Raw genomic sequence first — 27,479 nt, 5'->3', positions numbered from 1 at the left:
ACGTTGTTGAAATGTGCGCCACAACGGAGTAACATCTCGCCAGCTGAAAGAGCTGCTCTCCGCAGCCTCAGAGAAGATACTAGCACAGTCGTACTGCCTGCGGATGAGGGTAACGCCACAGTTTTTCTGACAAGGGAAGCCTACAACGAGAAGATACATTGTCAGCTAAATGATTCCACGTACCGCAGAATTGAAAAGGACCCAACAAGCCGAATATCAAGGAAAACTGCTACCCTTTTGAATGACTGTTCTCTACCTGAACAAATTATCAAGAGATTGAGACCACACAATGCAGTACCACCAAGACTCTACGGTCTTCCCAAGATACACAAGGATGGTGCCCCACTACGATTAATAGTGAGTAATATTGGTGCTGCCACCTATTCTACAGCAAAATATCTGGCCTCACTACTAAAGCTGTATATGGGTAAGTGTTGCCACCATATACGTAATTCCGAGGATTTTGTCAGTCGCTTGAAGGAAGTTAAGCTTAGCAGCTCGGATTTATTAGTCAGCTTTGATGTGGTCTCACTATTTACCAAAGTGCCTTTAATGGAATCGTTACATTTTACTGGTAACTTATTCAGTGCAGAAATGACGGCCTTGTTTGAACATATACTCTCCTCAACGTACTTTCTATTCAATGACGAATTCTTTGAACAAACAGACGGCGTCACCATGGGGAGCCCTTTGTCCCCTGTGGTAGCTAATCTCTTTATGGAGGACTTTGAGGAGAAAGCACTTGAGTCTGCTGTCTTAAAGCCTACGGTCTTCTGGCGGTACGTAGATGATACTTTTGTTGTATGGCCTCATGGCACACAGGAACTGGAGAAATTCCTTCATCATTTAAACTCTTTACATGAGAACATCAAATTCACGATGGAGATTGAAAAAGATGGCACTTTACCATTTCTAGACGTGCTAGTATGCCGTAAAAATGATGGGTCATTAGGACATTCTGTGCACAGGAAACCGACTCACACAGATCTGTATCTCCAGGCGTCAAGCTGCCACCACCCAGCACAAACAGCCGGTGTTCTCAGTACCTTAATACATCGAGCGCATGTAATATCGGACGATGAAAACCTCCACGCAGAATTAGAACACTTAGAGAAGGTTTTTAAAGAGAATGGCTACACTTCACGCCAAATAAGAAAGGCCATGCGCAACTGTCATAACAAGAAGCAGCGCACTGAGGACGCTGATGACGACTTTAAATCAACTGTGTTTCTTCCATACGCCGGGAATGTGTCGTCGAAAATAGGCCGATTACTGAAGAAGAATAAAATCAAGGTTATCTTCCGTCCACCAGCAAAGAACCGGGCCCTGGTTGGATCCGTTAAAGACGATTTACAACTGAAGAAAGCAGGCGTCTACAAAATTCCCTGTGAATGTGGCTCTGCATATATTGGCCAGACGACAAGAACTGTCCATGAACGATGTACAGAACATGAAAGATACACCCGTCTGCGGCAACCGTCAAAATCGGCAGTAGCAGAGCACTGTATTTCATTGGAATACAATGGAACAAAAATTTTAGCTCCGGTTTCTGGATTTTGGGATTCCGTAATCAAGGAATCAGTGGAAATACGTCTTGCCAAATAATCTTATAAATCGTGACAACGGCTTTCAACTGGATAAAACTTGGAATCCTGTTATTAAAATTATACATTCACAGCGGAATAGACAGCGTCATTCGATACTCAATGACTAGATGATCTTTTACTTTCACCACCGAGGGCAGCACGTACAACTCGGCTATGCCGCGCATGTCAACACGTGCGCGAGAATCGGTATAAATACCGCGACTGCACCTGGGCTCTTCAGTAGTTGTGTACTCACCTGATGATGGCCGGACGTTTGTGGGCCGAAATATCGTGGCAGAATGTCGACGGGATCCGGCTGCATACCCGGAAATTATTAGAAGAACAAATACGCCGGGAAAATTTCAGAAGTCAGATATGGTTTGCTTGTTTGTATTGTTTTTCGAAACTGTAAGTGGATGTATCTCTGATCTAGAAATATACACTGTGGAAAGAAAAAAGTTTCAAGACACTATTTTCTCTGTGCTTTCACCTCTCCTTGGAAAATGTAACTACATTTATCAAGACAATTTTTATGACAGTATAATTATTGCCAAAACGCTTCTAGAAAGAAAAACAAGAATTTGTGGTACAATATGAACCATTTTGTGAAGTACTATTACATAAAGGCTTGTGTTTACAGAGGTATCACACCCTTCAAGGTTATTATAACATTATACAAACAAGTCTGCCAAGTTTAATCAGCATCAGATACCAGTAAGTGCAGCTACATTCAAATAAGGGAGGCAGACTCATTTCTCGCACGTCTTACGAAAATCGCTAGGAACTGCAACAATAAATGCGGCACGGCAGCAGGTATGCATGTGTTAAGTTATTAACACAGCTACTTTAGCATAGAATAAAGTCAACAATGAAAGGATTAAATATATTTATGGCAAGTCTGTTAAAGTCATTTAACATTTTTGTCAAAAACTGTTCATCCAGTTGCTATTCCTGTAGTGTTCATTTCTTGAAAACATAATATTTATTTCAATGTATAACAACAATCCCCCCATGAACCACGGACCTTGCCGTTAGTGGGGAGGCTTGCGTGCCTCAGCGACATAGATGGCCGTACCGTAGGTGCAACCAAAATGGAGGGGTATCTGTTGAGAGGCCAGACAAACATGTGGTTCCTGAAGAGGGGCAGCAGCCTTTTAAGTAGTTGCAGGGGCAACAGTCTGGATGATTGACTGATCTGGCCTTGCAACATTAACCAAAACGGCCTTGCTGTGCTGGTATTGCGAACGGCTGAAAGCAAGGGGAAACTACAGCCGTAATTTTTCCCGAGGACATACAACTTTACTGTATGATTAAATGATGATGGCGTCCACTTGGGTAAAATATTCCAGAGGTAAAATAGACCCCCATTCGGATCTCTGGGCGGGGACTACTCAGGAGGACGTCGTTATCATGAGAAAGAAAACTGGCGTTCTACGGATCGGAGTGTGGAATGTCAGATCCCTTAATCAGGCAGGTAGGTTAGAAAATTTAAAAAGGAAAATGGATAGGTTAAACTTGGATATAGTGGGAATTAGTGAAGTTCGGTGGCAGGAGGAACAAGACTTTTGGTCAGGTGAATACAGAGTTACAAATACAAAATCAAATAGAGGTAATGCAGGAGTAGGTTTAATAATGAATAAAAAAAATAGGAGTGCGGGTAAGCTACTACAAACAGCATAGTGAATGCATTATTCTGGCCAAGATAGACACAAAGCCCATGCCTACTACAGTAGTACAAGTTTATATGCCAACTAGCTCTGCAGATGATGAAGAAATTGAAGAAATGTATGATGAAATAAAAGAAATTATTCAGATAGTGAAGGGAGACGAAAATTTAATAGTCATGGGTAACTGGAATTTGTCAGTAGGAAAAGGGAGAGAAGGAAACATAGTGGGTGAATATGGATTGGGGCTAAGAAATGAAAGAGGAAGCCGTCTGGCAGAATTTTGCGCAGAGCATAACTTAATCATAGCTAACACTTCGTTCAAGAATCATAAAAGAAGGTTGTATACATGGAAAAATCCTGGAGATACTAAAAGGTATCAGATAGATTATATAATGGTAAGACAGAGATTTAGGAATCAGGTTTTAAATTGTAGGACATTTCCTGGGGCAGATGTGGACTCTGACCACAATCTATTGGTTATGACCTGTAGATTAAAACAGAAGAAACTGCAAAAAGGTGGGAATTTAAGGACATGGGATCTGGACAAGCTGAAAGAACCAGAGGTTGTACAGAATTTCAAGCAGGGCATAAGGGAACAATTGACAGGAATGGGGGAATGAAACACAGTAGAAGAAGAATGGGTAGCTCTGAGGGATGAAGTAGTGAAGGCAGCAGAGGATAAAGTAGGTGAAAAGATGAGGGCAACTAGAAATTCTTGGGTAACAGAAGAAATATTGAATTTAATTGATGAAAGGAGAAAATATAAAAATGCAGTAAATGAAGCAGGCAAAAAGGAATACAAATGTCTCAAAAATGAGATCAACAGGAAGTGCAAAACGGCTAAGCAGGGATGGCTAGAGGACAAATGTAAGGATATAGAAGCTTATCTCACTAGGGGTAAGATAGATACTGCCTACAGGAAAATTAAAGAGACCTTTGGAGATAATAGAACCACTTGTACGAATATCAAGAGCTCAGATGGCAACCCAGTTCCAAGCAAAGAAGGGAAGGCAGAAAGGAGGAAGGAGTATATAGAGTATTTATACAAGGGTGATGTACTTGAGGACAATATTATTGAAAGGGAAGAGGATGTAGATGAAGACGAAATGGGAGATAAGGTACTGCGTGAAGAGTTTGACAGAGCACTGAAAGACTTGAGTCGGAACAAGGCCCCCGGAGTCGACAACATTCCATTGGAACTACTGACGGCCTTGGGAGAGCCAGTCCTGACAAAACTCTTACCATCTGGTGAGCAAGATGTATGAGACAGGCGAAATACCCTCAGACTTCAAGAAGAATATAATAATTCCAATCCCAAAGAAAGCAGGTGCTGACAGATGTGAAAATTACCGAACTATCAGTTTAATAAGTCACAGCTGCAAACTACTAACACGAATTCTTTACAGACGAATGGAAAAACTGGTAGATGCGGACCTCGGGGAGGATCAGTTTGGATTTCGTAGAAATATTGGAACACGTGAGGCAATACTGACCTTACGACTTATATTAGAAGAAAGATTAAGAAAAAAGAAACCTATGTTTCTAGCATTTGTAGACTTGGAGAAAGCTTTTGACAATGTTGACTGGAATACTCTCTTTCAAATTCTGAAGATGGCAGGGGTAAAGTACAGGGAGCGAAAGGCTATTTACAATTTGTACAGAAACCAGATGGCAGTCATAAGAGTGGAGGGGCATGAAAGGGAAGCAGTGGTCGGGAAAGGAGTGAGACAGGGTTGTAGCCTCTCCCCGGTGTTATTCAATCTGTATATTGAGCAAGCAGTAAAGGAAACAAAAGAAAAATTCTGAGTAGGTATTAAAATTCATGGAGAAGTAGTAAAAACTTTGAGGTTCGCCGATGACATTGTAATTCTGTCAGAGACAGCAAAGGACCTGGAAGAGCAGTTGAACGGAATGGACAGTGTCTTGAAAATCGGGTGATGCTGAGGGAATCAGATTAGGAAATGAGACACTTAAAGTAGTAAAGGAGTTTTGCTATTTAGGAAGTAAAATAACTGATAATGGTCGAAGCAGAGAGGATATAAAATGTAGACTGGCAATGGCAAGGAAAGCGTTTCTGAAGAAGAGAAATTTGTTAACATCGAGTATAGATTTAAGTGTCAGGAAGTCGTTTCTGAAAGTATTTGTATGGAGTGTAGCCATGTATGGAAGTGAAACATGGACGATAACTAGTATGGACAAGAAGACAATAGAAGCTTTCAAAATGTGGTGTTACAGAAGAATGCTGAAGATAAGGTGGATAGATCATGTAATTAATGAGGAGGTATTGAATAGGATTGGGGTGAAGAGAAGTTTGTGGCACAACTTGACTAGAAGAAGGGATCGGTTGGTAGGACATGTTCTGAGGCATCAAGGGGTCACAAATTTAGCATTGGAGGGCAGCGTGGAGGGTAAAAATCGTAGAGGGAGACCAAGAGATGAATACACTAAGCAGATTCAGAAGGATGTAGGTTGCAGTAGGTACTGGGACATGAAGAAGCTTGCACAGGATAGGGTAGCATGGAGAGCTGAACCAAACCAGTCTCAGGACTGAAGACCACAACAACAACAACAACAACAACAACATTCACACCCAATACAACAGGATATGGCATTAGTGACATGTTGCTCCTGCTGTGGTCAGCATGAAATATTTTTTGCATAGATATGAAAATTTTATGTTAATTTTTTTGTCTTATTTTTGTGACAGAATATGATGTGGGTACATAAACTGTGATGTAGGCAGTTTCTTTCATAGAACTTTACTGAGGGGGAACATGTTTGTTGGAAATTGTGGAAGAATTCGTACTGTGGAGCTCCAGATAGGTGGTGTAAAAATTTGCAAGAGTACACAAACTGGGAATTGAATAGGTAGTTGGTTGGTTGGTTTAAAAGAGGGGGTGGGGGTGGGCCCAAACTGCTAGATCATTGGTCCTCTTGTTCCGATTAAAATAATTCCACAAGAGTGGGAGTAAAATAATCGAGACATACAAAACACAGCTGGAAGAAAGGAGAACACCACAAGAACGACAGAAGGGCAAAAAGCATGTAGAAGAGATCGAAACAAGAGAGCAGATTACCATGGCTGGCTGACCATGAGAATAAAAAGGAGAACCTAGCCACTTTGCAACACATTAAAACCTCCACCCTAAAAGAACTAGGGTGGAGAACACAGACAAAGGACATGCACTAAAACTTAAATCAAACGATGAAACCCACCCTCATGAATAAAACGTAAAACTAAAGCTGCTGTTGAGGCATTGTCAGCCAACAAGGTAGGGTGCTGGGAAAGTTAACAGTCCGTGGTAGAGCAGCTAAAAGTGGGCAGTCCAGCAAGAGGTGGATGACATTCATTTGTGAGCCACAGCGACACCGAGGTGGGTTCTCGTGACTGAGGAGGTAACCATGCATTAGCTACGTATGGCCAATGCGGAGCCGGCAGAGGACTACTGATTCCCTGCGAGAGGAGCACATGGAAGACTTCCACACATTCGTAGTCTTCTTCATGACACAGTTTATTGTGTGTACTGTTATGCCATTCTGTCTCCCAAAGCCAAAAAACCCTGAGGCGTACGACAGAACACAGGTCAGTTTTGGAGATGCCCACCTCCAGAAGCAGTTTGTGCGTATCCTGTTTGGCCAGCCTGTCAGCAAATTCATTGCCTGGTATTGTGACAAGTCCTGGGGTCCACACAAACACCACTGAACGATGGGACCGTTCCAGAGTATAGATGGGACTCCTGAATGGACGCTACCAAAGGATGGCAAGAGTAGCACTGGTCGATAGCTTGTAGACTGCTCAAGGAGTCAGTACACAGGAGAAATGACTTGCCAGGGCATGAGCGGACGTGCTCAAAAGCATGAGATACGGCCGCCAGCTCTGCAGTGAAATCACTGCAGCCATCTGGCAAAGAGCGCTGTTCGATATATCCTCCATGAACATATGCAAAGCCTATGTGACCATCAGCTATCGAGCCGTTGGTGTAAACCACTTCATGGCCTCGGTACATATCGAAAATCTAGAGGAAGTGACAGCAGAGAGCCGCAGGGTTAATGGAGTCTTTAGGGCCATTCAAAGGTCCAGAAGAATCTGTGGCCTAGGTGTTTACTGTGGAGGTGTTGAACGGACCTCAAGGAGAGGTGGTAATGGGAAGGACTCGGGGCTGCCGATGCAGGAGATGAACCACCGCAGTTGGGAAAAGGAGATGTTAATTCAGACGTGCAGGAGAACTATGAACATGTCGAGCAGTTGCGCAGGCCTAACCTTCAATGGAGGGAATCCAGCCTGCACCAGGACACTGGTCACCGGACTCATTCTAAAAGATCCCGTCACTAGGCAAACGCCACAGTGGTGCACTGGGTCAAGTATACGCAATGCTGAGGGTGCCGCCAAACCGTAAACCAGACGCCCATAGTCAAGGCGGGATTAAACAAGGGCTCTGTAGGACTGCAGCAGTGTAAAGCGAGCTTCACCCCAGTTGGTGTTGCTCAGGCAGTGGAGGGCATTGAGGTGCTGGTAGCACTTCCGCTTAAGCTGACGAAGGTGAGGTAGCAAAGTCAATCGGGTGTCGAAAACCAGTTCTAAGAATCGATATGTCTTTACTACAGTGAGTGGATCGTCATAAAGGTAAAGTTCTGGTTCAGGATGAACGGTGCAACGCTGACAGAAATGCACGACATATGACTTAGTGGCTGAAAACTGAAAGCCGTGGGGTAGAGTCCATGACTGTGCCTTGAGAATGGCTCCCTGTAGGCACTCGTTAGCAACACCAGTTCTAGAGGAGCAGTACGAAATGAAGAAGGCATCTGTATACACAGAAGATGAGAGCAACAGCCCTACAGCTGCTGCTAGACCGTTAACAGCCACTAAAAATAGAGAAACACTCAATACGGACCCCTGTGGAACGCCATTTTCATGAATACGAGGGGAATTACGGGAGGCACTGACTTGGACACAGAAAGTACAGAGTAACAGTAAGTTTTGGATAAAACGTGGGGGCAGGCTCCAGAGACCCCACTCATACAAGTGGCAAGGATATGATGTCGTCAGGTCATGTCGTATGCTTTATGTAAGTAAAAAAAAATGGCAACCAGATGTTGGCAACTGGAAAAAGCTGTTCGGATGCAGTCTCGAGGGACACATTATCAGTGGTAGAGCGACCCTGGTGGAAGCCGCCCTGACATGGAGCCAGTAGGTCACATGACTCCAGGCCCCAACACAACCTTCAATACACCATACGTTCCAGCAGCTTACAAAGGAAGTTGGTGAGATTGATGGTCCAGTAGCTATCCACATCAAGTGGGTATTGACCGGATTTGAGCACTGGAATGCCGTTGCTCTCCCGCCATTGCACCAGGTCCGGTTGAAGATGACGAGGAGATGTCACTTGAAGTCAGACAAGAGATGTCTAATCATCTGACTATGGATCCAATCCAGCCCAGGAGCTATGTCAGAGCAATGTGCAAGGGCACTGAGAAGCTTCAACTTTGTAAATGGGGCGTTACAGTGTTCACTGTGGCGTGTAGTGAACGAGAGAACTTTTCTTTCCATCCGCCATTTGAGGGTGTGAAAGGCTGGGGGATAGTTCTCTGACACAGGCTCGAGCATAGTGCTCAGCAAAGTGCTTGGCAATCGCATTTGCATCAGTAGATAATACACCACTGATGTTAATGCCAGGGACACCTGCTGGGGTCTGGTACCCAAAATGACGTTTGATCTTCGTACAGACTCGGGAAGGTGACGTATGACACCCAATGGTCGACAGTACCTCTTCCAACATTCCTGTTTCCGTCATTTTATAAGTTGGTGAATGTAGGCACAGAGCCATTTAGAGGCTATTAGGTGCGCGAACTCTCTTTAATTGCTTCAGCGATTTCCGGCGACCACCAAGGGACTGTCTTTCACCGGGGGCACCCTAAAGAAAGAGAGCTCGCATGTTCCACCACAGAAATGATCATTGTAGTGACCTGATCAACGACAACATCAATGGCACCGCGTGGGGGAGATTCAATGGTGACAGCAGAGGTGAAGGCTACCCAGTCTGCCTTAGCCCATCTGGATAGTCATCTGTGGGCATGATGCCGGGGGAGTGACAGGAAGATGGGGGAGTGGTCACTACCACACATCATCATGTGCTCTCCAGTGGATAGATGGGAGAATGGGAGAAGGCCAAGACTGCAAACCGAGAGATCAATGGCCGAGTATGTGCCATGTGTCACACTGAAATGTGTGGGGGCACCTGTATTTAAGAGGCAGAGGTCGAGTTGCGACAGAAAATTTTCGTCTCCCTACCTCAGCCAGAAACATGGTGCCAACCCACAGGGGGTTATGTGCATTAAAATATCCCTCTCAACAGTAGGAAAGGTTTAGGGAGTTGATGAATCAGTGCAGCTAATACGTTCAGGGGTACTGCACCATCTGGAGGAAGATATACATTGCAGACAGTTATTTCCTGTGTCATCCTTATCCTGACAACCACAACTTCAAGAGGGGTTTGAAGGTACACAGATTCACTACATACTGAGTTCAGGACATAGACGCAAACTCCACCTGACACTATTATAGTTGTTGCGGTTCCTGTAATATCCCTTATAGCTGCAGAGGGCAGTGGTCCGTATTGCCGGGAACCAGGTTTCCTGGAGGGCAATACAGAAAGCAGGTGTAAAGCTTAACAGTTGCCGTAGCTCAGCCAGGTGGAGGAAAAAACTGCTGCAGTTCCAGTGGAGGATGACGTGATCGTGAGACTGGGCAGGCATGAAACACTCAATGAGGCAGTCATCACTTCAGGGTCACCTGCTGCCACCAGATGAGTACCTGCACGATTGACATCCATTGTGTCTGAGGGCCGAACACGATCTCTGTCCTCAGCAGCACCAGAATCTCCAATTCATCCTTAGACACAGAGCTTGTAGGTAGTGGTGGTGTGTGTGTGTGTGTGTGTGTGTGTGCCACTGCAGTGCCTTGGTTCTTAGGGTTGTTTTCTCTCAAGTAGGTTGTGCAGGAGCAACAGGGAGGCAAGTGCCCCCCCCCCCAATCAAGGAGGCAGGTGGAGTCTTGACAGCTCTGAGAGCCAGCTCTATGTGGCTGAACGGAAGATGGCAGAACCGTTGTCATAGCAGCGGCGTAGGTTGATGTCATATTCACAGGATGTAGCCTCTCATATTTTGTCTTAGCCTCAGTGTAGGTCAGTCGGTCCATGGTCTTGTACTCCATTATTTTTGTTTCATTCTGGAGAATCCTGCAGTTTGGCGACCAAGGCGAATGGTGCTCTCCGTAGCTGACACAGATGGGAGGCGGGGCACAGTGAGTATTGGGATGTGAAGGACATCCACAATCCCGACAGGTGATGCTGGAAGTACAGCAGGAAGACCTACACTTCTAGCACTTAAAGCATTGCACTGTGGGAGGGATATATGGCTTTACATCACAGTGGTCGACCATCACCTTGACCTTCTCGGGTAATGTGTCACCCTCGAAGGCCAAGATGAAGGCGCCAGTGGCAACCTGATTATCTCTTGACTTCTTGGACCCCGGTGGATGCACCAGATGAAATGGACACCTTGCCATTCTAAATTGGCACGCAGCTCATCATCAGACTGCAAAAGAAGGTCCCTGTGAAATATGATACCCTGGACCATATTTAAGCTCCTACGGGGTGTGATGGAAACAGAAACATCCCCCAGCTCGTCACAGGCTAGTAGTGCCCGTGACTGGGAAGAGGATGCTGTTTTGATAAAGACCGACCCTGACTGCATTTTGGACAAGCCCTCCATCTCGCCATACTTTTCTCCTAAATGCTCCACAAGAAACTGAGGTTTCATTAACAATAAAGATACCCCACCAGCACTCATATGTACGAAGTACTGGGGTGAATAAGCTTCGCTGCCATCCTTTGCCTGGTGTTCCTCCCATGGTGTGGCCTGGGGAGGGGTAAGGCATTCTGAGGTCGTATTTCTTAGCACTGAAGTTTGAGACTCCTTTTAGTCGCCTCTTATGGTAGGCAGGAGTACCTCGGGCCTATTTTACCCCCAGACTCACAGGGGGAAATTTAATAGGTAATGGAAAAAATATGACAGGTAGAAAATCTCTGGGAAACCTCCACCAAAATAGCCAAGTTAGCAGAAATTGCTGTGGTGTGTAGAGATCAATACTGGAACAAATAGCACAGGAGTCTGTTACTAAGGGAGTTATCTCTATAAGGCATGAAGAGACTAAAAGGCAGGCCCAACACAGCAGTTTGTAATCTCGGCTAATCATCAATTTCAACTAAACAGTGATAGGCTATAATAACTGCACACAAAACATCAATGTTAAATAAAGGATTTACGACAGAACGGCATAAAACACAACATACGAACACATCATTTATCATATTTATTAATCAATAAACATAACAATAACTAAGACTATGTATCCTACAACTATCTGTCAATAGACTGTAACAATAACATTTTCAACAGATGATTTCCCTTCAGTCTATTAGTTGTTGATAGCGAGCACTTCCCACTTTTGAGAACAGTCTTTAATAAGCCGACGATGGGGTTATCCAAATCAAATACTTAATTTGCAATGTTTTGCAGCTTTGGGTACGTAGTCCCAATGATACTCCTAATGGATCTTGTTCAAGGTGTAGGAAATCAACGTTTCAACTTCTTTGTAGCTCATCCTCACTGGAAGTCATTTCAATAGCTGCAAGCAAATTGTTTCAAGATTTTGACTGCCTTCAATCTGCAGCGTGAACGGCTAATATATGATGGTCTCAGTCGGTTTTAAGGCTTTTCGATTTCTGACCTCTGTTACGATGTTACGTTTCAGTCTCTCCAGTAGTCTGCATTGACTGCATACCTGATATTTTGATACTAAACATAACAGTTACAAGGATTACTTTACTGCTGGCAACAAATTTTCTACACCAGTTTCACAAGCAGTAAATTTTTGCAACTGCAGAATGTCACAACCATCTTCAGCTGTTAGCATCAGTGGTGCACTAACGTGGTATTTAATGACATCTATGGACATAGCTGCAAAGCTCCTCCAACCACATAATACGTCGAATTCCAATTACTGAATACATCTTGAATTAGTTTGAGGTCTGATCCTCTCTTAGCTCATCACCTGCTACTATATTTTATATAAACCACATTACAACTCTTTTCACAGAAGTAATTTACCAGTCTTTTCAACAGAAGTTTTTGCTACCAAATTGGACACGCAGGAGAAACACGATATATGACTTTTTCTTCCAAATGAGATTTCTACTCCTTTAACCACAGGACTGATGATGCTACGAGACGCGACCACAAAATTATTCGTTCGGAAAATTAATAAAATAAAAAAAAAAATTGACAATTGCTTAAAAGTAGTCTACATTTTCGCCGACACTGGAAGTCAATATTTTGCCTTCTACATCGACATTAAAATGTTACGAAGACTTCAGTACAGAATTTAAAATATTGACGTATCAACTCCTGACATCAATATTTTGAAAATACTGTCAGTTGTCGAATACTCTAGACTGACATAGGAAGAGATCGAAAATGACTGTAAACAGAACAAAACAGTGCTGAAGACGCTAACAGACACGAGGAGAGAAGTCCGGCGGCACCTTGAGCTTGATGCGGGTGTAGTAGTGCGGCTGTGTGAGCCCCGAGTGCACGAGCAGCTGCCCCTCCCCGGTGCAGCAGGCCCCGTGCCAGCAGCGGGGCTCCCCGTGGTCGTACGGCAGCACCACCTCCGTCCACTTCAGCTCCCACTCCTCCCCCGTCTCGCCGACATCGAGCATCCAGCAGTCGTCTGCTCGCACAAACGCCGCACGTTCACACTGCTAGCTCTGTCACTGGCACTGATCTTCCTGGGCACAGTTTCCATTTCCTTCAATTTGGTGGGTGGGTGGGTGGGTGGGAGGACGACAACAGTGTATTACTGGCAAATCAGAAACCGAACTACAAAAGTGAGGTGCCTGTATTTTGTCCTGTCGCTCTTACAATGGAACAGTGCTCTGACAACTACCAATATTTACTGAATGAAAATATTGAGAGAGACCCAATAAACTGTAATTTCCCTTCCCTTATATTAGTCACTTTTCCCTCTATTTGTACAGTAATCCTAAAATAGTTTGATGATGAATGTACGCCCCATCACTTTTAATGCGCTGTGTATAGACATTAAGATACCACACTTATGCCACAAAATGTACTCCGATGCACTTAGTAAAAAATACAGAGCTTCCCGTATCGTTGGAAGGAGCATGTCTGCCATGGCTCTGCACAGTGTTAGTTTCACACTTTGGCACTCAGTCATTGAACACCTCTGACTGGTATCCCTGTACTAGCCAGACAGTGTTAAGTAAGACATGCAACATGTCCGAGCACTTCTGGCCAGAAGAATGGGGCAGACACACATGTGCTGTTTAGTTGAATCTATTGCCAATTAAATTCACTTACAGTGTTTTCTTAAATACAATGAGTGTACGAACGAAAGCTTTCGATTAAGAAGAGAGGAACTGTTGGATTCTTCCTTCTACTATTCTAAAGCAATATCAATATCACTAACCACAAAATATCGACTAGAGAGATTTCATGTGTCATGATTCACTTACTTACTTGTTTTTTATCCTCAATACATACTCAGGATGGCATTCCTATTCTCTTTTCTTACCATCTAAAAAAGGGGCCTTGGAGACTGGCCCTCATTGCTTTTCTTCATATAGGATTTGAAGGTTAGCACCCAGACAAATTTCCTAAAGCAATGCAATACAATGCAATTCAAAAAGCCAAAGATAGCCAAGTGCTGGCTTGAATCTTGCAAGGGGGCATATTTTTTTTATTCTCGTTGAAATCCCATAATTATTATGAAATGGAAACATTAGTTAACAAGTACTGAATCTCATTTTTTTAATAACATGTTTATATTTTTAATTACCAAACACTTGAATATGCAAGCTATCATCATCATCATCGACCCCCCCCCCCCCCCCCCAATCCAACATCTGGTCGGGTTGGGGTATCAATGGTTACTTCGCCACTTTACTCAGTCTTTCCACCATTCTTCTTCCACAATTTGGTTCCATAGCAGGTTTCTCCTTCTTAAACTCATCTTTATTGTATCAATCCATCTTGTTCTCGGTCTTCCTCTTGGCCTCTTGCCCTCAATCTTGAACTCCATCATTCTTCTTGGTATTCTTCCCTCCCCATCCTCTTCACATGCCCAAGCAATTTTCCCAGTCAACTTCTCCACTCCAATTTCCTCCCTAACATCTTCATTTTTCACTCTGTCTCTGCTCGTCTTCCCTAGCATACTTCTCAGAAACTTTGTTTCACTGGACTGTGTCCTACTCTCCTCTCTTCTAGTCATAGTCCAAGTCTCTGAGCCGTAAATTAGTATGGGTGGGAAGTAAGTCTTGTATAGCACCAGCTTGCACCTCATTGGTACTTCCCTTCCCCACACCAAGCCCCTCACATACTGGTAAAATGTACTACTCTGTTGTATTCTTTTGCTAATTTCTGTCTCCAAATGAGCTTTCCTAAACACACTTCCCAAATATTTATAGTTGTCCACTATTTCAATATCCCGTCTCTTAATATAAGTTTGTCCCTTGCCCTCTCTTTCCGCTCTGGTTACCACCATGGTCTTGCTTTTCTCCAGACTAAATTTTATTCCACATTTCTCGACATTATCATTTAGGATGTCTATTTGTTTCTATACCTCCTTACTGCTTGTTCTCCACACCACAAATAGTAACAACTTCATTCACCTTCTTCTATGGGCTTTTTTGGCCTCTTTGACTATTTCATCCATCACTATTATAAATAGTAGTGGTGAAATCACTCTTCCTTGTCTTAGTTCCATAATATTCTTAAACCATTCAGTTCTTCCAACTGGTGTCTGCACATAACTAGAGCTTTTGTCATACATTGCCTGTATGGCATCATGTGATTGCTTTCCAACTCCTTTTCTCTTCACGGTTGCCCATACCTTTTCCCTGGGAACACTATCATGCTTTCACTTGGTCGAGAAATGCCATCACCAGATCTTTCCCATACTCCCAATGTCTTTCCATCAACTTTCTCATAATAAATATTGGGTCCACTGTTGATCTACCATGATGAAAGCCGTACTCCTCGTCTTCTAACTGCCCATCCACTTTTTCCCTCACTCTTCTTTCCAGTATCCTCTACATTATTTTAGCTACTTGAGATATGAGTGTAATTCCTCGATAGTTGTCACATACTTTCCTGTAACCCTTCTTGAAAACTGGGGTTATTATTCCCTTTCCCAATTCTTCAGGTACACATTTTTGGGTCCAAATCTTATTAGTCTATATAGCCACTGTAGCCCAACTGGTCCAGCTGCCTTTATCATCTCCACAGTAATTTCATCTATCCCAGGTGCCTTTCCTGTTCTCATTTTTCTCAGAGCTAGTTCCACTTCTGAAATCTTTATATCCTCCTCTTCTTCCAGACCCCTGCCGTACTTTTATTCCCCTTCCATTGCTGTTCTTCACATTTAGTACACTACTGCCCATTAAAATTGCTACACCATGAACATGACGTGCTACAGACGTGAAATTTAACCAACAGGAAGAAGATGCTGTGATATGCAAATGATTAGCTTTTCAGAGCATTCACACAAGGTTGGCACTGGTGGCAGCACCTACAATGTGCTGACATGAGGAAAGTTTCCAACCGATTTCTCATACACAAACAGCAGTTGACCGGAGTTGCCTGGTCAAACATTGTTGTAATGCCTCGTGTAAGGAGGAGAAAGGCGTACCATCACGTTTCCTCGCGTTGGTCGAGATCTAATGACTGTTAGCAGACTATGGAATCGGTGGGTTCAGGAGGGTAATACGGAAAGCCGTGCTCGATCCCAATGGCCTCGTATCACTAGCAGTCGAGATGACAGGCATCGTATCTGCATGGCTGTAACAGATCGTGCAGCCATGTCTCGATCCCTGCGTCGACAGATGGGGACATTTGCGAGACAACAATCATCTGCACGATCAGTTCGACAATGTCTGCAGCAACATGGACTATCAGCTCGGAGACCATGGCTGTGGTTACCCTTGACGCTGCATCACAGACAGGAGCGCCTGCGATGGTGTACTCAGTGACGAACTTGGGTGCACGAATGGCAAAATGTCATTTTTTTCGGATGAATCCAGGTTCTGTTTACAGCATCACGATGGTCGCAGCCACGTTTGGCGACATCGCGGTGAACACACATTGGAAGCGTGTATTCGTCATCGCCATACTGGTGTATCATCCAGCATGATGGTGTGGGTTGCCATTGGTTACATGTCTCGGTCACCTCTTGTTTGCACTGATGGCACTTTGAACAGTGGACGTTACATTTCAGATGTGTTACGACCTGTGGCTCTACCCTTCATTTGATCCCTACAGAAACCTACATTTCAGCAGGATAATGCACGACCGCATGTTGCAGGTCCTGTACAGGCCTTTCTAGATACACAAAATGTTCGAGTGCTGGCTTGGCCAGCACATTCTCCAGATCTCTCACCAACTGAAAACATCCGGTCAATGGTGGCCAAGCAACTGGCTCGTCACAATACGCTAGTCACTACTCTTGATGAACTGTGGTGTCGCGTTGAAGCTACATGGGCAGCTGTACCTGTACATGCCATCCAAGCTTTGTTTGACTCAATGCCCATGCGTATCAAGGCCGTTATTACAGCCAGAGGTGATTGTTCTGGGTACTGATTTCTCAGGATCTATGCACCCAAATTGCGTGAAAATGTAATCACATGTCAGTTCTAGTATAATATATTTGTCCAATGAATACCCGTTTTATCATCTGCATTGCTTCTTGGTGTAGCAATTTTAATGGTCAGTTGTGTAATTTATCAAAGTACTCTTTCCATCTTTTCCCTATCTCCTCTGGTTGCATTAATAGCTCTCCACTGTCCCCTTTCACTAACTTTGGGTACGTTTTTCCCTTCCTCATACTCTTTGTAATTGCATGTATTATCCTCTTACCACTAGCAACATCTTTTTCCAACTCTTGGGTGAATCTCTCCCAGATTTTCCTCTTTTCTTCTGCTACCATTTTCTTACACTTATATTTACTATCCTGGTATTTCCTTTTACTTTCAGCTGTTAGGCCTCTATTCCATTCATGCCAGGCTTTTTTCTTTTCTTTAACTGCCTCCTTCACTCTCTCATTCCACCATGGTGTCTCCTTTTCCTTTACCTTTCTGGGCACTCTGCCACAGGTCTTCTCAGCAGAGCTTACAAATACTTCTTTGAACTTACACCATTCCTCTTCCACATTGCCATACTCGATGTTAGGGATTTTATGCTTAAGTATCTCCTTAAACTTTTCTTGTACCGGGCCATCCTTTAGTTTCCACACTTTTATTTTCCTTTCCCTTTCTTCCTTCATGCTTTTCAATTCATCTTTGCCACCACAACTGGATGATCTCCATCAAAAGCCTCTCCTGGGAGTGCAGTTACATGTGTCAGCTGTCTCCGATTTTTCTTTTCCACAAGAAAGTAATCGTTGACCGTGTTCGTCTGTCTGTCACCCCACCCATATCTCGTTACCTTTTGGCTGTTCTTTTTACGGAACCATCTGTTGCCCACAATCAGCCCTCTTATTTCACAGAAATCAACCAGTTTCTCCCCTTCCTCATTTTTCCTCCCCTATCCATATGGGCCAATTATCTCCTCTTTCCCCAGCCTTTCTTTGCCTACGTGCGTATTCGAGTCACCCTTCAATATTTCTTCCACATCTGTAATTATAAGTCTCTAATACCTCTAGAAAATCCTCTAGGTTCTCTTCTTTATTTCCTGTCTGTGGTGCATATACTTGGATGAAATCCTTCACTACATTCCTTGTCCTCAGTCAAATCCTCATCATCCTATCACTTGCATATTCTACTGCTTCCACACATTCCTCTAGGTTTGGCTTTACTATGATACCTACTACATTTTTGGCTTCTTGTCCACCACTCCAGTAGAGCCTTTCCTCAGTTTCCTCTATCCTCTCCCCTTCCATCTAACTTCACTAAGTCCCATCAGTTCTTTGTTCTCCTTTTCCATGAAGTCTATCAACTCTTACGCCTTCCCAGTAAGGCTCATCACATTAATGATATCCACCTTCATTGTGTAGATGCCTAGTCACCCACTTCTCATAGTTCCCCCAGCAAGAACTGCGCTTCGCCTGCAGGGAACACCCTAACCTTTTCTGACGCTGGTTTTGAAGTACCATTTCACATATATGTAAGCATTCAAAATATGGTACACAAGTGTAGAAAAATGGGAAATATAATGCTATTTTTATTTCTGGAGATTGAACAGTATAAAGCATATACATAATTTTGCTCTTTTAACAATAATGCATTCCATGTCTATATAAAATTTTAATTTATGTTCATGTGATTAGAAAATTACACACAAAACATTATTACCTTTATCACAAATTATGATTCAGTTTTTGTTAAGTAACATACTAATTTGATAATAAATATAGGATTCAGACAAAATTAAAAATGTTACTACTAGTGAGAACTGAATCAGGACTTTGCGATTTTAAGACTTTCACGCTACGCATTCAGCTACTGGTGAATCTCGCAAAATGATGGAAATTTTTTGTACTTAACAGTACATAGAAATCTTATGAGCTTAGAAATCAATTTTTTCAAGCTGTTTTGACAATTGCATCATAATGCTTTAGGAACCCCTTCCACACATTGAAATTAATATTCAGTAAGTATGAAGAAAATCAAAGAGGATCAGTCTATATGGTTCCCCCATAAGACATCACCACCATACTTCTGAGTGCAAACTCCCACCGACAAGTATGCATGTACTCGTGTATTTATGGTGGAAATTCAAAAATAACCTACTGAGTGAACCACATATGTGCAAAAAAAAAATCATTTTTGTAGTGTGCGTGCAGGTGCGGATTGCAAATGTAGCGGGTCACAAATGACACAGTGTTTACCGAGCAAATATTTCGAACACCGGTGGGTGACTTCTGTACCTCGGATACTACCTGGTGCTTCTCATTATAATGTATACCTACTGAAAATGTGACACTCACCTTCCCAGCAAACATTTCGTCGGTGCCAAAGATATTTTTGGCATAGCCGCCTATGACGACAATTTCGCCAGTTGGGACCAGTGGGGCCTTGTGCCAGAGCCGTGGCTTCCTTTTGTGGATCGAGGGTATGTCCTTCAGCTCTGACCATGCGATATCCGGCACCTCCAGCACCCAGCAATCGTCTGGTGGCCGTGCAGGAAATACAATTGCACACAATCACTATACATGCTGTGAGTTTAAACATCGTAGGTTTGGCTAAGAGTTACTGTCTGCTTACAGAACAAAGATGATGCAGCATGCTGTAAAATAAAGAGTACCACTGCACTGTTAGAGTTAGCTGGTGTGAGGCTATACTACAACATCACAAAGATGCAAAATGGCAGGGCAGTAGTAACCTTCACTACTGCCAACACACAGTTAATAGTAGAAAATACTAATCAAAGCTTCTGGGATCTTTAGATCCCACTCATTCTTGTAGGTGTGTGTGTGTGTGTGTGTGTGTGTGTGTGTGTGTGTGTGTGTGTGTGTGTGTGTGTGTCCCTCTCAAATGAGGTCTTTTTATTTACACATCAAGTTCTGTAGGACCAAATTGAGGAGCAAATGTTCAAAAAAATTACAACATAAAGTAACAAAAGATAAAAATAAAATGTTTATGAAAGAAAAGGGTCAAGCCATAATTTTCAGTAAACGGAGACACAATACGACATAAGAATTAGCTTAATTTTTCAAGGAACTCCTCAACAGAATAGAAGAAGTGAACTATGAGGAAACTCTTTGCTTTCGATTTGAAAGTGCATGGATTACTGCTAAGATTTTTGAATTCTTGTGGTGGCTTATTGAAAATGGATGCAGCAGTATAATGCAGACCTTTCTGCACAAGAGTTAAGGAAGTCAGATCCAAATTCAGGTTGGATTTCTGCCGAATATTAACTGGGTGTATTCTCAGGAATATGGTGATATTGTTAACATGAAATGACAGTACAGAATATATGTACTGAGAGGCCAGTGTCAAAATACCCAGACTAGTGAACAGGGGTCGATAAGAGATTTGCAAACTTACACCACTTATTGCCTAACTGCCCGTTTCTGAGTCAAAAATATCCTTTTAGAATGGGAAGAGTTAGCCCAAATTATAATACCATACGACACAAGCGAATGAAAATAAGCACAGTAGACTAATTTTTGTTTCGAACAATCACTTACTTCAGATACCATTCAAATAGTAAAAATGGCAGCAAATAATGTCTTTGAACAAGATACTGAACGTGGGCTTTCCACGACAGTGTACTATGTATCTAAACACCAAGAAATTTGAACTGTTCAGCTTCACTAATCATACACCCATTCAGTGAAATTAAAATGTCGAGTTATGTTCAATTATGTGTCAAAAACTATAAAACCTGATTCTTACTGTGATTTAGTGTTAAATTGTTTTCTACAAGTCGTCAACTTATGTCATGAGCTGCACTGTTTGAAACCGAGTCAATGTTGCACACAACATCCTTTACTACCAAGCCACTGTCATCAGCAAACAGAAATATTTTAGAGTTACCTGTAATACTAGATGGAATATCATTTATATAAATAACAACAAGAACAACAATCAAGAAAATCTTCCTTACCATCAAAGGAACTTGCCAAACCATTTCAAACTGGCTAACAGAAACCCAAAATGACCTCACGGAACTCAGTATTGACCCACTAGAAACCACACGGACTGCGTACAGACAGGAAATAAACTCTCATAAGTTCAGAACCAAAAACCCAATGGAAAAGAATCTGAAATTGAAAAACACGTGGACACAAGGAAGAAGACAGGCCCAAAGTGACAGAATGAGGAAGTTTTGGGAAGAAAAGAAGAACAAGAAAGCTAAGAATTAATGGTTCCGCATGCTCCTTAGAGGGCGAAATGAATAAATGACGACGATAAAAATAATAATAATAATAATTTTTTGAGTGACACAACTCTCTTTTCAAACCTTCCACAACCCAGAACACTTTTTTGACTAAGCTAATGATTCTGTGGAAGATTTTAGACTTGTAAATGTGTTTATCAGCAGTTCAGGAATTTTGCAATCTGAAACTGACTGATGACTAGCCATCCTGTATTCTCATAATTTTAGAGTTTTCTCAAGTAAATTTTCCTTTTTAGGATATACTATGACATGTTAATCTGAAAATATTACTCAAATAGTTTTACTCATTTCAGTAATTCCTTGTATATCACCGAATTTCACAGAAAATATAACAATTCGAGAGAAGGAAAGTTGCTCCTTGGCATATAGCGGAGATGCTGGGTCGAGATAGGCACAATAAAAAGATTCACACAATCATAGCTTCCGGCCATTAAGGCCTTTGTAGGAGTAGGTGGTGGTAGCAGGATGTATGGGACAGGTCTTGGATCTAGGTCTATTACAGGGGTATGAGCCATGAGGTAAGGGATTGGGAGCAGGCGTTGTGTAACCGTGTGTGCAAGTTGTGTGTGTGTGTGTGTGTGTGTGTGTGTGTGTGTGTGTGTGTGTCTACTGCTGACAAAGGCCATAAGGGCCGAAAGCTGTGATTGTGTGAATCTTTTTATTGTGCCTAGCCTATCGCGACTCAGCATCTCCGCTATTTGGTGAGTAGCAACTTTCCTTCTCTCATATTGTTACATTCCCTCCTGGATTTTCCATTGTATGACAGAAAATATAAAATAGTTTAACATTAACAAACTAGCTGAATGCAGGATGTTTCAACTTCCTCTGTTTCTTATTTTTTATATTTTTTAAACTACTTCTTTATTCCACATTAGTTTTGCATTTATAAGTCACTATCCAGGGTATAGTTCATTTTGGCTTACAAATCATTGTACACCAAAATGAACTGAAGCACACAATGTGCATACAATGCCATTTTTATAACTGTGACATGTTTCTTTTTTTTTTTTTTTACACGACATTAGATACTGGCTTAAAGAGCTTACACTACATGTGGTATGAAGAAAAAATTTATATAAATACAGCAAAGTGTTAGGAAGTCTTTCTAAAGGTATTTGTAAGGAGTGTAGGCTTGTACAGTAGTGAGATAGGGACAATAAATAAACAGTCCAGACAAGAGCAGAACGGAATCTCTTGAAATCTGGTGATGCAGATGAGAGAGTAGATCAAATAACTAATGAGAAGGAGCTGAAAAAAGAAATTTATGGAACTACTTGAGTAAAGGAAGGGATAGCTTCATGGGACACATTCTCATACACTGAAGAATTGCCAATTGGTAATGGAAATGTGAGGGGTAAAAAATGTAGTGGAAGACCAAAATTTGGATTTGGATACGCAGGTTCTACTGGATGTAGGTCACCATTATGCAGAGATAAAGAGGGTTGCATACGATAGACTAGTGTGGAGAGCTGCATCAAACCAACCTTTGGACTGCAGACCACAAGGGGAAAAATGATTAACTCACGTAATAAATTTATGGATGATGCACCCCAGAGGAAGAAAGTTTATTAAAAAGCATTCGTTGCTTGATCTACATTATTTTTAAGCTGTATCTTTATTATAAGGTCATCATTTTCATGCCGATTATGCATTTTTGAAAGAGGTATTATATCAGTAGCTACACGAAAAAAGGGTTTGTGGTGGTGGTGAAGCACCCAGAATACATGGCTGGATGTCAATGAACAACCATCAGAGAGCACTAGTGGTATTGTTTGTATTTAGTAATGTTATTAAGCCCAGTAAGGTATATAAGGGACACACCCAGTGTCAGTTGTCGAGTTATCACTGTCAGTGTAAATGACACAGGAATGCAGCATATTCATGTGAGACGGTGTTATCAGCTTCTGACAAAGTCTGAAAGAGGCCTCACAGCAGGTCTTCATCTGGCCAGCTGTTGAATCGTGCAGTATTCAGATTTGTGGAACATTCAGATTGACAGTTGCCCAAGGTCGAATTGAGGACAAGTGTATTGACAATCAAGGTTGGGGTCGAACACAGCAAAGCACGTGAAGAGAGGATTGACGTATTGTGTGCCGAGTGCATCTGTGTCTGCCATCTGCGAACAAGAAATGGATCCCCTGCAACACTCTGTGTTGCCCTACACCAATAGATGGAGACTAGCAGTGACAGCTGGACTAGGGAATTAGTGCCTCACAAGTAGGCTGCCATTAATGTCACAACAAAAACGGCCGTGTCTGGAGTGGTGTTGAGACTGGGAAGTACGGACTGCTGATAGATGGCTTAACGCTGTGTTCAGTGACGAATTGTGGTTATACACAAACATGAAAGACCACCACTGGTGAGTATGACGGCAACCTGCTGCATTTGTCCAACAGTCTGGAGGAGCGCATTGGTGATACTCCTGGAATCCCGATGTCAGAGCTATCGGATACGACTTCCAGTCGACGGTGTGTCACGCACAACCTGCATGGTCGTGTGTTACCCCTCGTGTGACAGTATTTTGAGTTATTTTTGACGGACCATCCTTGTCTGCACGGGGCACGTGTCCTCGTGAACTGTTTGCGTGATGTCGAGTTTCTCTGTGGCCGGCGAGATTCCCAGAACCGTGCCCGATATCACATTTGGAAGCATCTCTGATTTCAAATCTGTCCCCGTGGCTACGTCCTCAATATTGACGACTGGTTACGACAGCTGTCCACCGGTCTGCCTTGGGAGAGGACATGACGGCTTTACAGTATCCCTTCCACCCAAATCGGTGCACGCGCCCGGGCCTGACAGTGTGCGAGACGCGGGGTGTGTGACTTCATATTGGTAAGTGGGCTCACAATTGTCAGATACCATCTCAACCCTCCCCTTCTGGCTACTTCACTTTTTTTTGTCAGGTAGTATATTAAAATGATACCATCCTGAGACACATGCAGCTGTGGTATAAACTTTATTTCTAACAATGAACATGTTTCAAAAGTCACCGTGATATAATAAGTAAGCTTGGATAGTTAATCTTGAAAATATTTCAATTACAAAAGTCTTTTTCTGTTTTCCAGATAAGGTCATCAAGCTAATATATGTGCTTTTTCCTTTATTTTATCAGGACGGCTGAAAAAAATTGAGATCATAAGTGTATAGTGCAGCCACAGGAGTCGAACAATGGTGCCATTGAAAAAGCTTTCTATGGGCAGTGAAAAACAGACCTAAAACAACATCTAAAAAACAATATTTACGTGAGTATGAGATGATTCCTAATATAAGAGGAGCATCTATTCTTTTTAAGAGGCTCAAGAAAAATTAATTTTTAAAATTTTCTGTTGTTGTTGTTGTTGTGGTCTTCAGTCCTGAGACTGGTTTGATGCAGCTCTCCATGCTACCCTATCCTGTGCAAGCTTCTTCATCTCCCAGTACTTACTGCAACCCACATCCTTCTGAATCTGCTTAGTGTATTCATCTCTTGGTCTCCCTCTACGGTTTTTACCCTCCATGCTGCCCTCCAATGCTTAATTTGTGATCCCTTGATGCCTCAGAACATGTCCTACTAACCGGTCCCTTCTCTTGTCAAGTTGTGCCACATACTCGTCTTCTCCCCAATTCTCTTCAATACCTCCTCATTAGTTATGTGATCTACCCATCTAACCTTCAGCATTCTTCTGTAGCCCCACATTTCAAAAGCTTCCATTCTCTTCTTGTCCAAACTATTTATCGTCCATGTTTCACTTCCATACATGGCTCCACTCCATACAAATACTTTAAGAAATGACTTCCTGACACTTAAATCTATACTCGATGTAAACAAATTTCTCTTCTTTAGAAACGCTTCCCTTGCCATTGCCAGTCTACATTTTATATCCTCTCTACTTCGACCATCATCAGTTATTTTGCTCCCCAAATAGCAAAACTCCTTTACTACTTTAAATGTCTCATTTCCTAATCTAAATCCCGTAGCATCACTCGATTTAATTCGACTACATTCCATTATTCTCGTTTTGCTTTTGTTGATGTTCATCTTATATCCTCCCTTCAAGACACTGTCCATTCCGTTCAACTGCTCTTCCAAGTCCTTTGCTGTCTCTGACAGAATTACAATGTCATCAGCCAACCTCACAGTTTTTATTTCTTCTCAATGGATTTTAATACCTACTCTGAATTTTTCTTTTGTTTCCTTCACTGCTTGCTCAATATACAGATTGAATAACATCGGGGATAGGCTACAACACTGTCTCACTCCCTTCCCAACCACTGCTTCCCTTTTGTGCCCCTCGACTCTCCTAACTGCCATCTGGTTTCTCTAGAAATTGTAAATAGCCTTTCACTCCCTGTATTTTACCCCTACCACCTTTAGAATTTGAAAGAGAGTATTCCCAACACTGTCAAAAGGTTTCTCTAAGTCTACAAATACCAGAAAAGTAGGTTTGCCTTTCCTTAATCTCTCTTCTAAAATAAGTCGTAAGGTCAGTCAGTATTGCCTCACGTGTACCAATATTTCTACGGAATCCAAACTGATCTTCCCCGAGGTCGGCTTCTACCAGTTTTTCCATTCGTCTGTAAAGAATTTGCGTTAGCATTTTGCAGCTGTGACTTATTAAACTGGTAGTTTGGTAATTTTCGCACCTGTCAACACCTGCTTTCTTTGGGAATGGAATTATTATATTCTTCTTGAAGTCTGAGGGTATTTCGCCTGTCTCATACATCTTGCTCACCAGATGGTACAGTTTTGTCAGGACTGGCTCTCCCAAGGCCATCAATGGGGCCTTGTTTCGTCTCAGATCTTTCAGTGATCTGTCAAACTCTTCACGCCGTATCGTATCCCCAATTTCATCTTTATCTACATCCTCTTCCATTTCCATAATATTGTCCTCAAGTACATCGCCCTTGTATAGGTCCTCTATATACTCCTTCCACCTTTCTGCTTTCCCTTCTTTGCTTAGAACTGGGTTTCCATCTGAGCTCTTGATATCCATACAAGTGGTTCTCTTATCTCCAAAGATCTCTTTAATTTTCCTGTAGGCAGTATCTATCTTACCCTAGTGGGATAAGCCTCTACATCCTTACATTTGTCCTCCAGCCATCCCTGCTTAGCCATTTTGCACTTCCTGTCGATCTCATTTTTGAGATGTTTGTATTCCTTTTTGCCTGCTTCATTTACTGCATTTTTATATTTTCTCCTTTCACCAATTAAATTCTGTTACCCAAGGATTTCTACTAGCCCTTGTCTTTTTACCTACTTGGTCCCCTGCTGCCTTTACTACTTCATCCCTCAGAGCTACCTATCCTTCTTCTACTGTATTTCTTTCCCCCATTCTTGTCAAGCGTTCCCTAATGCTCTCCCTGAAGCTCTCTACAACCTCTGGTTCTTTCAGTTTATCCAGGTCCCATCTCCTTAAATTCCCACCTTTTTGCAGTTTCTTCAGTTTTAATCTACAGTTCATAACCAACAGATTGGGGTCAGAGTCCACATCTGCCCCAGGAAATGTCCTACAATTTAAAACCTGATTCCTAAATCTCTGTCTTACCATTATATAATCGATCTGATACCTTCTAGTATCTCCAGGGTGCTTCCATGTATACAACCTTCTTCCATGATTCTTGAACCAAGTGTTAGCTATGATTAAATTATGCTGTGTGCAAAACTCTACCAGGCGGCTTCCCCTTTCATTTCTTAGCCCCAATCCATATTCACCTACTATGTTTCATTCTCTCCCTTTTCCTACTCTCAAATTCCAGTCACTCATGGCTATTAAATTTTCGTCTCCCTTCACTACCTGAATAACTTCTTTTATCTCATCATACATTTCTTCATCATCTGCAGAGCTAGTTGACATATAAACATGTACTACTGTAGTATTCTGACTAATCAAAATTATATACTGTTTTACTGACATAAATAATCTGCCAGAAAGTTAACATCATTGTTATACTACACTTATGCCATTTATTGATTGTCTACATTTTGATAAATAAGAAGAAATGGTTTACGTTAATTTTTGGACCATTTTCTTTTCTACCTTTTCTGCTTATTAGCCCTGTAGTCTGTGGTAAAACTATTTTTAATGATAATCACCATCAATTTCCTAATAGCAAAGCTGTGAAATTTATATCTTTGTTGTCAGTAATATTTGGCCGTTTATTCCGAATTTGTTGCTATTTCTAAGCTTACTGTTACAATGGGCTCAGAGGACACAGCTGTCCTCTTGCCGAATAAATATCGTATTTCGATTCTATCCTGACGTGAGAATGT

At 42.3% G+C, this 27,479-nt stretch overlaps 1 protein-coding gene across 6 annotated transcripts in view; it reads right to left on the bottom strand.

The window, feature by feature from the left end:
* LOC126292008 (kelch domain-containing protein 2-like) overlaps positions 1-27,479 on the bottom strand; it is a 180,428-nt gene that overhangs the window by 33,283 nt on the left and 119,666 nt on the right. For all 6 annotated transcript variants that reach the window (XM_049985796.1, XM_049985795.1, XM_049985793.1 and 3 more), the window contains one exon: positions 19,314-19,495. In XM_049985796.1, coding sequence (XP_049841753.1) covers positions 19,314-19,495 — 182 coding nt within the window. The remainder of the gene's footprint in view (positions 1-19,313; positions 19,496-27,479) is intronic.

This window comes from Schistocerca gregaria, chromosome 9 (assembly GCF_023897955.1).
Source record: "Schistocerca gregaria isolate iqSchGreg1 chromosome 9, iqSchGreg1.2, whole genome shotgun sequence".
Lineage (NCBI taxonomy): Eukaryota > Metazoa > Arthropoda > Insecta > Orthoptera > Acrididae > Schistocerca > Schistocerca gregaria.
This window is presented reverse-complemented; position numbering and strand designations above follow the sequence as displayed.